Here is a 15,901-nt window from a genome sequence, read left to right on the forward strand (position 1 = left end):
GCAAGGTCTCACGCCAGATTCCGCGCCTCATTAATTATTCAGAGGCGGGCCCCCCCCCCTCCAACCCGAATCGCCTGGCAGCTGATTCACCCGCCCGCCCGCTCGGCGCCAGCTGGTGGGTTTGAACGTCCCGCCACCGTATTTGAACACCAGTCCCGGGTACTCGTGTCGCTCCTTCCAGCCCACCTGTCTTCACTGGACTGTGCAGGTTGTTGGCAGCTCAGAGGGGAAAGGCCAGCAGCCTCAGGAAGTGGTCTATTCCTCGATTCAACCACCCTCCCCATCCCCGAACCCATCGCCTGCAAGCCCATGGAATCCCTGCAGTGCAGAAGGAGGCCATTCGGTCCATCGAGTCTGCGTCTTCTCATCGCATCCGGAGTCTTCTAGCGCCCCCTTCCAGTCAACAACATGGTGTGACCTTTGACTCCCCCTGTTCGGGAGATTTTCACCCAGACCTGTCGGGGTCCGGTGTCCCTCCACTGGTCCTTCGCCCCCCCACCCGCCCTCCATTGTTCATCTTCCCCATCCACCTCGTTGCCCCTCTGCCTTCAATCGTGAACCCTTGCCTTCCTACCCCCCCTCCCCCGCTTGCACAGCCCCCTTATCTTTGCCAGATTACCACCCTCCCCGTGGCCTCAGCTGGCACTCCACCCCCTCCCCCCCGGTTGAACTCCGGACCTTTGTTGCGAGTCCCACAGCACAATCCTGCCCAGCAGGTGGGTGAATTCCACCCTTCGATCTCTGACTATCTCTATATCCACCTCCCTCTGTGTGTAAATCAATGAAAGGTTTGGGTCTCTGATGCTTCATGAAACACAGGCTCATGAGCAGAGGGCGCTCGAGATAGATTGAGACAGATTTTCAAAGGCACAAGATTTACCATTTGAGGACGGTTCGAGGCCTCCTCCCCTCCCTCTGAAAATGATTAGGGTGGATACATTTTTCAGCATGTTGACTTCAATCTGGAAAGCAATTGCCTCAGTGTCAAGCTAACAAAATACCTCCTCAACGAAATTACCTCAAATAATGTGTGTTATTAGGAAAGCCTGGCATGCAATTAGCAAGATATATTTTGTTATCTTTTCCTACAAAACAGGTTGGGGGATAACAGGAGGAAGCCTCAATATAATTATGTCGGGCATTGGTGAGCCCACAGCTGGAGTACTGGGTGCAGAATCTCTGCTGCCCGCTGTGGGCGCGGAGATGGAGATGGGGCGGACAATCGCCAATCGGACAAACAATAGCACCTGCCCCCATCCCGCTGCTCCGGTCCCTCACCGGCGGGAGGATGAAAATGAGTAATTTGAACCCATTTGCATCCGATTAATCGGCTGGAGGACCGATTCTCCAGGCCCCCGTGATGCTTCGACCCTATTGGTTGGGATTCACGTGGCCGTGGATTGCTGCAAGTTTTTTCCAGCGTGGCCCTGACGCGGTGGGTCAAGGGGGTAGGTATTTAGCTTTGGTGCCCCCAAAGTCCAATGGAGGGCCCCCTCCCTCACCCACAATGCAACTCCTGCCCACCCCAGTCCCCTCATCAGACCCCCCCATCAGATGTTCCCATTCCCTTCACGCATGAATGCATCTCAAATACCCTGCTGTGAACCTAAGGACAATGTTTAAAAACATCTAGCTATGATTGGCAGGTCATCACCCCATCAAAAATAGTTAAGTGCTTTCTGCTGCAAAAAGAGGAAGTCAAAGTACTTATATCCTCGATGCTTATAAGCATTGTGATTATCTTCAAGCAGGGCACTTGAGATGCATTCAAGCGTGAGGGGAGATAAATAAAAATCCTGGTTGTCTGGATGCTGTTACCTGTAAATTACAGCCTACTAAAAGCTATTTCTCTTTGAAAGTGAATGGAAGCTTTACAGATCAAAGGGTCTGAGGGGGGTTTAAAGCCTTGTGATGTATTTTGACTTTCAATGAAGTAACATCTGTTGCTTGCGACACTTCTGGCTCAGGAACATGCTTCAGGCAGTCTTTGGGTGGTCTCTGATATGGGGGGTGGTCTCTGATAATGGGAGGTCTCTGATATGAAGTGTCTCTGACATGGGGAAATCTCAGATTGGAGGGTCCCTGACATGGGCATCTCTGATATGGGAGACTCTGATGGAGGGGTCTCTGATTTGGAGGTTCTGATGGGGGTTCTGAAATGGGGGTCTGACAGTGGGCGCTCTGATGGGGTGTCTCATGGGGAGGTCAGTGCGGGGGGGTGAGTCGGGTAACCCCAATGCGTACGTGATGTGTCGGGGGTGGTGGAAGATGCCCCTACTTGTCTGTGGAGGAGGGGGAAACACAATTGACGATGTGGGAGGCAGGGGCCAGCTCGTGGACGTCGTTGTCGGGCCCCTCGCTCAAAATGGCAGCCCGATACCGAGATTCGGAATGGAATCCCAGGAGGTCCTCGCCACGCATAAATATGTATGGAAAGGGATAATGAATTGCTCCTGAGTTCCGCTCCCAGTACCCAGACCCGGAGCGATTCCATTCCAGCGGGAGATGGGGCTGGATTCTCCGATTCTGAGGCTATGTCAGAGGAAGCGTCTGGTTTTACAACAAAAAAATCAGCAAGGCCCCAGAATCAATCCTCCGACCGGTGAGGGGGCTAGCAGCCATGTCATGTACAATGCATGGCCTCCCCGATATAAACGGCCGGAGAATGGCCGGGTCCATGGCCATGCATGCACACAGCGGCAACCTGCAGCGTTCACGCCGCCGTACAACATGGCGGCCCCGACCTGCCAGATAGTGCCCCCCCGGACACACCCTCGCCACACCCGGGCCATCCCCCACCAGTCCCCCCAGCCCTTGCCGAAGCACCCCTGCTGCTCCACAATTTTCAAAAAATAAGAAAATTCCACCCTTGTTGTTTGCTCTTCATTACACTTACAGCTGCTCACATACTTTTTATGGGTCTTTTGAGTGGCGGCTTATGGTACTGAGAAAGCCTTTTAAACTTGGAAAGCCCTGTGGTGTGTGTGTGACCACGGCAACAGCATGTCTCATGACAACAGCGCGACTCCTCGACCAATCATATTGAAGAATTCCTACTGAGGCACGCAGAGTCTAAACCAGGAAGCATGAGTTCGGATATTTAATTCAACATAAATCTAACGACATCATGTCGGAAAAAACGAAGGAAAGAAAGATGGGATTACATGAGAGAGACAAAATAGATAAAAGAAAGGTTTTGAAAAAAATCATGTCCGATGACAATTAAAATCTGAAGGAACGTGACTCTACAGTTGGAAAAGTAAATTTGAAAAATGAAATCGCTTTATTGTCACGAGTAGGCTTCAATGAAGTTACTGTGAAAAGCCCCTAGTCGCCACATTCCGGCGCCTGTTCGGGGAGGCTGGTACGGGAATTTACAGAGCCAGGGAGGTTTCCTTGGCAGTAACCAATTCACTTACAATTTAATACATTCAAACCAGAACTTCCATATCTGGGCTTTCTTAAAAAAAACTACAATGCAATGTTTTATTATTTTTCAAGTACCGACATTTCAAACTTAAGCAAGTTAAAATATTTACACGTTAAACCCCGAAGCAATTTTGTGTTAAATGTTAAATATGCAATTGAATAACTGTTCCTCTTTGAGAAATACTGCTAGATAATAGTTCCTGGATGGGCAGATCCTGCTTATCTTTGACTTATCCCATAATGGCCTCACTGTAAATTGGAAGTGAATTTTAAAGCCAGCATCATATTGTGAGATCTTGCAAATGAAGGCGCTGCATTTTTTTAGCCTGTTGAAGAGCTGTTGTCTGTTCAGGGATATCCGAAACACATATTGGCAAGAGCTAAACATGACTCACGGGTAGCAGATGATATTGCTGTTGAAATCCTACAGAAGGGTTTAAGGAGAATAACATGGTGTTGCCCAGAACTTAGAGCACAGACAGGCCAGTTGGCCCTAATGGTCCAAGCTGGCGTTTCCACCCCACATGAGCCACCTCCCACCCCTCTTCACCTCACCCCATCAACCAATCCTTACATTCCTTTCTCCGTGGTGTGTTTATCCAGCTTCTCTTTCAATGTCTCCATACTGTTCACCACACCCTGTAGGAGCAAGATCCACATTCTCCCCACTCCCTGTGGGAGCGAGTTCCCCATTCTCCCCCACTCCCTGTGGGAGCGAGTCCCACATTCTCCCCACTCCCTGTGGGAGCGAGTTCCACATTGTCCCCACTCCCTGTAGGAGCGAGTTCCACATTCTCCCCACTCCCTGTGGGAGCCAGTCCCACATTCTCCCCACTCCCTGTGGGAGCAAGTTCCACATTCTCCCCACTCCCTGTGGGAGCAAGTTCCACATTCTCCCCACTCCCTGTGGGAGCGAGTCCCACATTCTCCCCACTCCCTGTGGGAGCGAGTCCCACATTCTCCTTATTCCCTGTGGGAGCGAGTCCCACATTCTCCCCACTCCCTGTAGGAGCAAGTTCCACATTCTCCCACACTCCCTGTGGGAGCGAGTTCCCCATTCTCCCCCACTCCCTGTGGGAGCGAGTTCCACATTCTCCCCACTCCCTGTGGGAGCGAGTCCCACATTATCCCCACTCCCTGTGGGAGCGAGTTCCACATTCTCCCCACTCCCTGTGGGAGCGAGTTCCACATTCTCCCCACTCCCTGTGGGAGCCAGTCCCACATTCTCCCCACTCCCTGTGGGAGCGAGTTCCACATTCTCCCCACTCCCTGTGGGAGCCAGTCCCACATTCTCCCCACTCCCTGTGGGAGCGGGTCCCACATTCTCCCCACTCCCTGTGGGAGCGAGTCCCACATTCTCCCCACTCCCTGTGGGAGCGAGCCCCACATTCTCCCCACTCCCTGTGGGAGCCAGTCCCACATTCTCCCCACTCCCTGTGGGAGCCAGTCCCACATTCTCCCCACTCCCTGTGGGAGCGGGTCCCACATTCTCCCCACTCCCTGTGGGAGCGAGTCCCACATTCTCCCCACTCCCTGTGGGAGCGAGCCCCACATTCTCCCCACTCCCTGTGGGAGCCAGTCCCACATTCTCCCCACTCCCTGTGGGAGCGAGTTCCACATTCTCCCCACTCCCTGTGGGAGCGAGTTCCACATTCTCCCCACTCCCTGTGGGAGCGAGTTCCACATTCTCCCCACTCCCCTGTGGGAGCGAGTCCCACATTCTCCCCATTCTTTGGGTAAAGGTGTTTCTCCTGAAATCCTGTTTGGATTTTGCCGTGACCGTCTTATATTGATGGCCTTGTATTTTGGCCTCCTTCACCATTGGAAACATCTTCTCCACATCGCTGTTGTTAAATCCTTCCACAGCTTCAAAGGCCTCTGCCGGGTCACCTGTCCCCTTTTCCTTTTGCTGGTGAAATGTGTCTCAGTCTTTCCTGGTCTAATTAATCTCTCGGTTCTGGAATCATCCATGTCAATCTGTTTTGCGTCCTATCCAGTGCGTCGATATTCTTCTTGTAACACGGAGATCACACGGTGCACCATGTGTGGTCTGACCAACACCCTGTACAAGTTTAATATAACAATAATGTTCAACAATAGGCTTCTATGTGACATCCTGGATCATTTAGTAAACGTTCTCACCTCTGGGTCAGATGTCTCTGGCATCAAGCATCATTTTGAAATGGCATCAACCTACTGGCTAGAATTCTCCAGCCATCCGCATTGTCTCCTCCCATCGGCAGCGGATTCCCGCCCGCAGATTTCCCGGTGGTGTGGGGTGGCGGCAATGGGAAATCCCATTGACGACCGTCGGGAGCAAAGAATCCCACCGCCTGCGGAAAGGTGCGCTGCCGAGAAAGACGCGGCCGAGGGTCCGGAGAATCCCGCCCACTTCCTGTGCCGCTCCGTCTTTTACCTCTGAGCGGCAGACCCCCACACACTGGCCAGCCCCCCACACACTGGCCAGATTCCCACACACTGGCCAGACCCCCACACACTGGCCAGATTCCCACACACTGGCCAGACCCCCACACACTGGCCAGATTCCCACACACTGGCCAGACCCCCACACACTGGCCAGCCCCCCACTCTCTGGCCAGACCCCCACACACTGGCCAGACCCCCACACTCTGGCCAGACCCCCACACACTGGCCAGACCCCCAATTCTGGCCAGGCAAATTCCAAGGTAAATTCACATTACCCAGTAACAGCGGGGAAGAAGCTGTTTTTGAATCTGAATGTCATCGCGGTATCCAATCATTTATAACATTAGTTATGGGCCAGGGGTTAGAGAGCCCCAAAGTGTATCATGGAGTTCACCTGACCCACAACTTTGAATAGATTGTGGTTATGGGAGCACACGGGTCCACTCCACAGGTGTGATGCACCAGAAATCCACAGTACTTTTAAATTAAAACATTGTTTATTTGTGAAACCAGTTAATACTTTCTAAACCCACAGCAAACATCTCAACAACAATCAACACCAATAAATCCCCCAAAGAATACAGTACTCTATAAGTAACTCTTAATCTTTCCTTGCAACATCCATTAGACAAAAAAAAACCTCTTTCCAGAAAGACATCAGGTTTAACTTCACTACTGAGAACAGTTACCACTTTGAAATCATCAAATCATCAAATCAACATTCATAAGCTTGCAGAGATTCATACACATCTTGCTATGACTGCAGCTTTTCCAAATCTAAAACGAAATTAAACACACCCTGTAGCAAACAGCCTAAAGTGAAAGTAAAAAGCTGACAGACAGCCCAGCTCCACCCACACCCTGACATCACTGACAAACACCCATTTCTTAAAGGTACATCCACTACAGATATTTTTATAAACACACATTATCTCAAATTGGAATTGTATTAAATGAAATTAAATATGCTCTGATAAAATGCTCTGAAGAGTGGTGAGAATGTGCATCTCATGTGGAGTGTTTATAGTGAGTGGTGTGGATGCCTATGAATAAGTCCTGGATTGGTACATGAGGGAGATGAGAATAGAAGGTTTCGTTGTTATGGTTAGGAAATGAAGAAAGTCTTATTCACATGGAGCATAAACACCAGCATGGAATTGATGGGCCGAATGATCTGCTATTGTAAAATTCTACATAAAAAGCAATTAACGCTGCATAGGAGTGCCCAAACCGAAGCAATTTTTTCAGATCAACTAAACTCAACTTTACTTCTCTCTAGGAGATCCCTCCTGTTCCTGCTAACGATATGTGTGGCCGCCGGACTAACACAAACCCACATGCAAGGTAAGGTCTTATTTCTGTTGACATTTCCAGTCCCTCCTCCAGCACGTCTCATCTCCCGTTTGATTAACAGCCCCCAAACCACAAAAGGAAATATTGAGGATTTACAGTAATTATTCACATTGTCCACAACGATCCTTCCAAAACCGTTTGGCTCCAGTGTGTCAATAATTCATGGATCCATTGCCTTTGTCCTGTTAAACCTTCAGTGTTTTGTGTGCAGCTCGAGTAAATGTCAGAAGGCTTCATTCACCATGTTTTATATTGTTTACACCCCTGGAACCAAGCAGAATCTGAATATAGTACGATGGTTGTGCTGATATGCTAAGAGAAGGTTTGACAGTAGATTAGCTTTGGACTCTGCTGAGAATATGGTGGAGTTGGGGCAAATTAGACTTTAGTTAGATTTCTCCCCTCGCCTTGCTTTGCCCTGTACGCTGCTGGAAGGGGAGTTGACGTGTGCAGTGAGAGGAAAGGGGCATCTGGACCTCGGTGAATGCTGGGAGGCCGCAGTCTGGGCGCGATCCTCCGATCGTCATCGCCAAAATCGCGATCGGCCGGAGAATCCATTTTTTCGCTGGAATCGGGGGCGACGCCGTTTTTCCGATGCTCCGCCTGCTCAAAAATGGCGCAATCCTCGATGTCACCTGAGGCCCTCCCTCGACGCTCCGCCCCCGATAGGCCGAGTCCCCAACGGCGCGGGACACGTGTCCTCACCAATTTCAGGTGCTTCGCCTGGCGGCTGTGAACTGTGTCCGGCGCCGTCACTGTCGGGGGGGGGGGGGGGGGAGAGAGAGAGAGAGCCGTTCCACTGGGGGGGGGGGGGGGGGACTTCGACGGGGTCTGGGGGGTGGTCCAGGCGTGGCGAGGCTGGTTACGGGGGCCAGTTTTTGGCAGGCCAGGTCTGCACACGGCCGGCACCATGTTGTACGGCGCGGCCAGCGCAGGCAGCCGCTGTGCGTGATGCGCAGCCATGCACCCAGCCATCCTGCGGCCATATCCGCAAGTAAAGTTCGGGGCTTTAGGTGGCGCGTCCCCCCACTGGACGGAACATCGGTGCTGGGGCGGTGCCGATTTTCTGCTCATAGGATCAGACGGATCCTGCGGACACAGCCGCAGATTCGAAGAATTCAGCCCTCTATCTCCAATTACATCTGAGGATACAAACAGAAAGGACAGCAAGAAAACTAGAAGAATTGGAATCAAATCAGATCCAGAAATGTAAATAGAGAGGAAACAAAGATTGGATGAGGATTGGGGCAAAAATAGTGGCGGTAAGGGAAGAAGAAATGTCTCATGTTAGTGGGCAGCACGGTAGCATTGTGGATAGCACAATTGCTTCACAGCTCCAGAGTCCCAGGTTCGATTCCCGGCTTGGGTCACTGTCTGTGTGGAGTCTGCACGTTCTCCCCGTGTCTGCGTGGGTTTCCCCCGGGTGCTCCGGTTTCCTCCCACAGTCCAAAGATGTGCAGGTTAGGTGGATTGGCCATGCTAAATTGCCCTGAGTGTCCAAAAAAAAGGTTTGGTGGGGTTGCTGGGTTGCAGGGATAGGTTGGAAATCTGGGCTTAAGTGGGGTGCTCCTTCCAAGAGCCGGTGCAGACTCGATGGGCCGAATGGCCTCCTTCTGCACTGTAAATTCTATGTAATTTACTATCTGCAGGATACGGACAAAGAGGAGGGGCGAGCCTGTGGAATTTACCACCACAGAAAGCAGCTGAGGCCAAAACCGCATGTTTTCAGGAAGGAGTTTGTTATGGCATCTGGGTGAACGAAATCAAATGACATGGATACAAAAGAATGTCAAAGGGGCAGAGCCAGGGTCCCGGGTTCGATTCCAGCCTCGGGTCCTATGGTTCGGTATGGGTGGAAAGTGGGAACAGGTTACTGAGTTGGATGGTCAGCAGAGATCAGAGTGAATGATGGAGCAGGCTCGAAGGGCTGAATGGCCTCCTCCTGCTCCTCGTTTCTATCTTCCGCTCGTGGCACTGAGTAAAGTGATTATTTGTCTCACATCGGGATGCCCTCATTTTGAACAGACGCAGCAGCTGAACCTGAGTGGACCCTAGAAAAATAGATTGACTGAATTCCACCTTTGGGGCAGCCCGACGCCGGAGTGGTTCATGCCACTCTACTGCGCTGGAGTTGCCCGCCCCACTGTTTCGCGGAGAATCCCGCCCCATATATGTGCGTGTCTATTGCGAGCAGAAGTGCGAATGGTTCTCTGGATTTGAAGCTGATTTGACTGTTTGAGAGGAAAGGATTATTTGAGACACCGTCTACAAGCAGGTTGGTCCAATCGAACAGCAAGTTTTTAAAAATATGCTTATCCATTATTTCTAAGTGGCAGCAGATGGCGTTTCAATAAGGAGTTTGACTTCCAATTGGGAGTCAGTGAACTTGCCAAGATTCGGGATACTCAACTCGTACATTCAACTGATATAACACTCCATTGAACTGGATTAAAATTCTTGACTCGGATCAGCTGTGGGCCATTTGGTAGCAACCTTGCCTCTGCATTAGAAGGTTTTGGGTTTAACTCCCATTCCAAGATCGGAGCACAGAGTTCAAAGCTGACACTCCAGCGCCATACTGGAGGGAGTTGCGGCACTGTCTTTTGAATAAGATAATACACTGAAGCCCACCTGCACCCCCCCCCCCCTCCCCCCCCCCCCCCCGCCTCGGAGGTTTGCTGCAGTCTCAATGGGCCGAATGGCTTCCTCCTGCACTGTAGATTCTATGGAAACGAGGGATTTCTGTGACTGTCAGGTGCTTTTGGAATGTCTTGAGGTCGTGAACCTTGCTACAGAAGCAGCTTTTTTCCCCACTGTGTTTAACAAGCCACAGCATCCTCTCCTCGGTAATGTTAACTTTTTAATTCACGCGATGTGGCCATCACTGGCAAGGCCAGCATTTATTTCCCAGCCCAGTTTCTGTTTCTGAAGGTGGTGATGAGCCAGCTCCTTGAGTACCTCTAAGCGTCTCGCTCGGTCGTTTCAGAGGGTCATTGAACAGTCAACCACATCCCTGAGGGTCTGGAGTCACATATAGGCCAGACCAGGTAAGGATGGCAGATTTCCTTCCCGAAAGAGCATTATAGTCAACCAGATGAGATTATTTTAATGACAATCGGTTCATGATCGTCACTGATCCTAGCCGTTCGTTTCCAAATTATTTTCAGGAGCTGGATTAAAATTTCACGGCTGCTGTGTGAGCTTTGAAGCATCCAGTACATAAACACTAACCCACCACATCCCAGGCCTGGCTGCATTGATGTTATTTTACCCCCAAGCTCTAATGTTCAGTTTTCATTTCATGTTACAGCTCTCTGAATGAGGGGCACTCTGTGATAGCTGGTGTTACAGTCGTGTGCTCACACACTCAATCGCCACACTCCCAGGCACACTCTGATTTAGCAACATTCATTCCCAGAGCTTTTTGTCACGTTATCTCTTGTGTCCTCCCACTCCCACCCCACCCCACCCCACCCCATCTCTCCCACCATTAGTCACCTGTACATCCATCCCATGGTGCCCCACTGTCCCATGACAAATTGGAAAGCCAATAGACATTTGTCTCCTCATTGGTCAATTGAATTGGCAACCCAACAACCATTGCTTTCTCATCTCCAAAATGCTCATTATTAATTCAAAGGAGTGTTTCAATAAGTGAATGCCAAGAACTGTAGCCACATCGCTGTGAATCATGTGTAATCCTTGTTAATGAGAACGAGGAGATGATTTGATACGTAGATTCCAAACATTGTTCTATCTTCACCTGATGTCTAGGCTTGTTCTTTATTTTTTTAATTTAAATACCCAATTCTTTTCTTTTCCAATTGAGGGACAATTTAGCGTGGCCAACCCACCTACTCTGCACATCTTTGGGTTGTGGGGGTGAAACCCACGCAGACACGGGGAGAATGTGCAAACTCCACACAGACAGTGACCCAGAGCCGGGATCGAACCTGGTACCTCGGCGCCGCGAGGCAGCAGTGATAACCACTGTGCCACCGTGCCGCCCTGCCTGGTTCTTTGTTGACGCTGGTCACTGGACGTAGATCACTGCCAAGGGCTCTGGGAGACTTTCCCTTCTCATCCTTGCCCGGAGCTCCTGGAGGAAACTCTGGCATCTGTGTTTCTGCCTGAGCTGAAATCAGAGGCTCAGGATTGAGGGCTGAAGGCCTTCAATAATAATAATCTTTATTGTCACAAGTAGGCTTACATTAACACTGCAATGAAGTTACTGTGAAAATCCCCTAGTCGCCACATTCCGGCGCCTGTTCGGGTACACAGAGGGAGAATTCAGAATGTCCAATTAACCTAACAGCACGTCTTTGGACTGGTGGGAGGAAACCGGAGCACCCGGAGGAAACCCACGCAGACACGGGGAGAACGTGCAGACTCCGCACAGACAGTGACCCAGCCGGGAATCGAACCTGGGACCCTGGAGCTGTGAAGCAACAGTGCTACCCACTGTGCTATCGTGCTGCCCTATCAGTCATAGGACAGGCATACTCAGTTATCGAGATCTAAACTCCCTGTGCTAAACTAAGAGCAGCTTATTTTGACCTGTGATGTGGATCAAAATGTTGAAAACTCACAAAGAACATTTGCAATTGTGAGGAGAATTGTGAGGTAATACATTTGTGGACGATGAACAGAGCAAGGGAAAACACAATAAATGATAGGATACAACAAAATGTCAAGGAAAGAGGAAATTTGGATACATATCCTCAGCTCCCTGATGGTAGAAGGACAGGTAGATGTGGTGATGAAAAAAGAATATGGGATACTTTCGGTTCTTAGCCAGAATTTCCCACTCATTGAGCATCCATTCCTCTGGGATTTATTTACACAGTAATAACGCTTGCTGCCACTAAAGTTTCCGTTACCTTTACGACAAGTTCAGGGCTGTTAAATATTTCATACACAGATTTTATTCACAAGGACGCAGGAAAGCTTTGAAAATTTGAACATCTTTTCCTGACAACCATCTATCGAGGATGGAGAGAAACACATTATTCATGAATCCTTGAGGCCTCGTTATTATCTATTGCTGCAGCGTAGCCAATCTCTTGATTATCCAATGAGTTTTCATTTCTGGTGTTACAAACCCCACCAATGTTAAATGCAAGGACATCCCAAAATCCAGACGGGTAACTTGGGACCCCGGGGTGGGATTCTCACAGCCCGGGGGCTGGGCCGGAGAATCCCCACGACCGGCGCAAATCGCGCCAAGCCGCCCCGACGCCGGTACACGATTCTCCGGAAAATCGACGCCATTGGCGCCGGCGTGGTTGGCGCAGCGCCAGTCGGGGAGCGCTCGACGTGCCGGCCCCTGTAGCCCTGCACCACGTTGCGACGGGGCCAGCACGGAGAAGGGAACCACTGCGCATGCACACATTGGCGACGGTGCCACTGGCGTGGCCCCCACTGCACATGCACAGACCCTGGCAACGCCCAGTTGACGCCGGGATCAGCAGCAGGAGTAGCGTAGTTCGCTCCAGTGCCGTGTTGGCCCCGTGTAGGGGCCACAATTGCTGATCCTGAGGCCGTGTTGACGCCGTCGAGAAACACAACGGCGTTTCCATCGGCGTCAACACTTAGCCCCAGGATCCCAGAATCCCGCCCCCGCTTCGTCGTATTGTATATTTCCAATTCGGTATAGTGTGAGAAATGAGATGCAAAGCAGGGAGGAATAATCAGTTATTTTACGAACATTTAATAAAGAATATTTATTCACTTAAAAGAAAAAATACAAGACAAGGAGGATTGTAATACACTGCAATTGTACATTTAACTACACCGATGCCTATACACACAGACAATATTACACGCAGTTACCCACTTTGTTCCCAACTACCTACATTTCCTGAACTCGGGATTCCTCTTGCTTCCAAAAAACATCCAATGTTGTATAAGTCCATGAAAAAGTCTGGCAGATAATTACCACACGCGGGTTATGTGTCCACTTTTGGGAAAATCGTCTTCAGTTTCAGCGAAGATGCAATTTCCTGGGTTGGGGTTTTGGATTTTAACCTGGCTGCCCTTTTAGCGTGAACTTATTCTCGGGAGAGACTGTTCTCTGCAGCAGGGGTGTGGATGTGATGGTGGCAGCTGCTACTGTGTCCATTTCTCCAGCTCATGTGCTGTGGGTATATCATTCTTTCCCATTAATGTTGCTCACCCCGTGGACTCAGCTTTTTCGCCGATTCCTTTATCTCCACTTTGAAGTTACCTCTTCTATACCCCATTGTTCGCCCCTAGTCACATTGACACTTGCTTTTCTCACTGGTAAGCTAACTCGCATATCAAAACCCCCTTCAGACAGCTGTCCTCCTCATTTTCCTTTTTACAATTTTATTGCATCCTAGTTTCATTTCTGAATCTTAATTTTCCCCAATTCATAATGTTGGCCTCAAGTTGTTTCCACAAGTTTGCCAGAAGTGCAGGTGTTACTGGTGAGTGAGATTAAAAGCTGCCTGTGTTTTTTGGCCCAGAGTGTAATGTTCCTTTCCAGGCAGCTGCTTTTCCTACTTGTGCTTTCAATTACAGTAATGTAGTCATCTCGTCGACACTGCTGCATGAATTGTATAATTGATAGAGCGTGTTCTGTATGATGTAACTGAGGAAACAAATTAAAAAATTAAGCGTGTTCAACTGGAAGTTTGTAGAATCGCAGAATGATTGAGATTTACAGCATTGTGTTGGTTATTTTGGCCGATTGTGTTTGTACTGGCTGAAAAGCAGATGTCCCATCTATCCTCAACCTCACTTTAGGTGGGTCTTTATATAAGACATGGGGTGAAGTGAAATGGCTCAGAGAGAAAGATTGTTAGGTCCATTAAGGAAGCTCCTCGACCATCAAGATGCACGTGAGCATCTCAGAGTCGAATGGAAAGAAAGAAAGATTACACCTCAGGGCTTCTCAAAGAGCTTTGCAGCTTACAAGGTACTTTTGAAGTGTTGTCACTCTTGTAATGTCGGGACAGCCAATTTGCGCACAGGAAACTCCTTTAATAGCAATGTGATAAAGACCGAGTCACCTGTTTTTTATAATGTTCAGGAAGAAGTCTAAAGCCCAACAGGTTTGTTTCGAATCACTAGCTTTCGGAGCACTGTTCCTTCCTCAGGTGAATCTTATAATGTTGATTGAGGAATAAATATTGGACAAGACACAGAGGAGAACTCCCCTGCTCTTCTTCGAGATAGTGGCTAGGGATCCATTACATCCGTCAAGAGGGCAGATAGGGTTAGAGTTTCACCTGGAAGACAGCACCTGCGATAATGCAGCACTCCCTCAGTACTCAGTCCAAAGATGTGCAGGTTAGGTGGATTGGCCATGATAACTTGCCCTTAGTGTCCATAATTGCCCTCAGTGTTGGGTGGGGTTACTGGGTTATGGGGATAGGGTGGAGGTGTTGACCTTGGGTAGGGTGCTCTTTCCAAGAGCCGGTGCAGACTCGATGGGCCGAATGGCCTCCTTCTGCACTGTAAATTCTATGATACTAGCCTTGACGTTTGTGCCCCAGCCCTGGGGTGGGACGTGAATCTATAACCTTCTGATTTTGAGGAAATAGTGCTTCCAAATGAGCCGTGCCTGACATAATCTCGGGTCCTACCTAATCTAGGTTATTCAGAAAGTCATTCTAAATGTGGAGCTGAGGGTTAATTGAATGGGACAATCGTCACTTTCTCCTTTACATTAAGTCAGCTGTGACCTGTAACTTATCAATTAGGACTAGTTTGATCGGGACTGACCCCGGAGCAGTTGCCTGAGTGGCTCTCGGTTCCTGTGAGTATGTAGTCAGAATAGTTTCCAGTAACGTATTCATTTTCAACCTTACAGGGAGACACGAGCGTGTGACAGTTTTTAATGGAGGAGAGAGTCTGGAAAGCTGATGGGGTTGTATTGACCAGTTAACAGATATGTGTAAAATGCAGGCAGACAACATCTGTCAAACTAAATGTATCCTCGTGTCAGTATTTAAAAACTCTGCGACCAGCCTGAACGGGTACTCCGCTACAGTAACTGACTTCATTAGTGAGTGTGTAGAAGACTGTGCGCCAAAGAAGCAAATCCCCGTGTTTCCCAACCGGAAACCCTGGATGAACAGGGATATCCACTGCTTGCTGAAGTCTAGGTCTGAGGCATTCAAGTTAGGCGACCCTGACCTATACCAGAAAGCCAGATATGATCTAAGGAGATCCATCAAAGATGCCAAAAGACAGTACCGGACCAACTCGAGTCCCAGGCTAGCCACACGGATCCCCGCCGTCTATGTTAAGGTCTGCAAGACATAACGGGCTACAAGATGAAGGCATGTAAAATCACCGGCTCCAACGCACCCCTCCCTGATGAGCTCAATGCATTCTATGCTCGCATTGAGCAAGAGGTCAGCGAGAGCGAGCCCTCCACCCCAGAAACCAAGGATGCCCATGTATCTGGGATCACCACTGCAGATGTCAGAGCAGCCTTCTCAAAGGTCAACCCACGGAAAGCCACTGGCCCGGATGGGGTACCCGGACGGGCACTCAGGTCTTGCGCGGATCAGCTGGCAGGGGTGTTCGCAGACATCTTCAACCTCTCTTTACAACAATCTGAGGTCCCTATCTGCTTCAAGAAGACGACCATCATCCCTGTACCAAAAAAAAAGTCAAGCAGCGTGCCTTAATGACTATCGTCCAGTGGCTCTGACATCCA

General features: G+C 49.7%; 1 protein-coding gene across 2 annotated transcripts in view; it reads left to right on the forward strand.

Moving 5' to 3' along the window:
- The first annotated feature begins 7,136 nt into the window (after positions 1–7,136).
- Positions 7,137–15,901, forward strand: part of LOC119964316 (collagen alpha-1(XXIV) chain-like) — a 341,532-nt gene continuing 332,767 nt past the window's right edge. For both annotated transcript variants that reach the window (XM_038793605.1, XM_038793606.1), the window contains exon 1: positions 7,137–7,200. In XM_038793605.1, coding sequence (XP_038649533.1) covers positions 7,194–7,200 — 7 coding nt within the window. In that variant the 5' untranslated portion in view covers positions 7,137–7,193. The remainder of the gene's footprint in view (positions 7,201–15,901) is intronic.

The sequence above is a fragment of the Scyliorhinus canicula genome, chromosome 4 (genome assembly GCF_902713615.1).
Source record: "Scyliorhinus canicula chromosome 4, sScyCan1.1, whole genome shotgun sequence".
Lineage (NCBI taxonomy): Eukaryota > Metazoa > Chordata > Chondrichthyes > Carcharhiniformes > Scyliorhinidae > Scyliorhinus > Scyliorhinus canicula.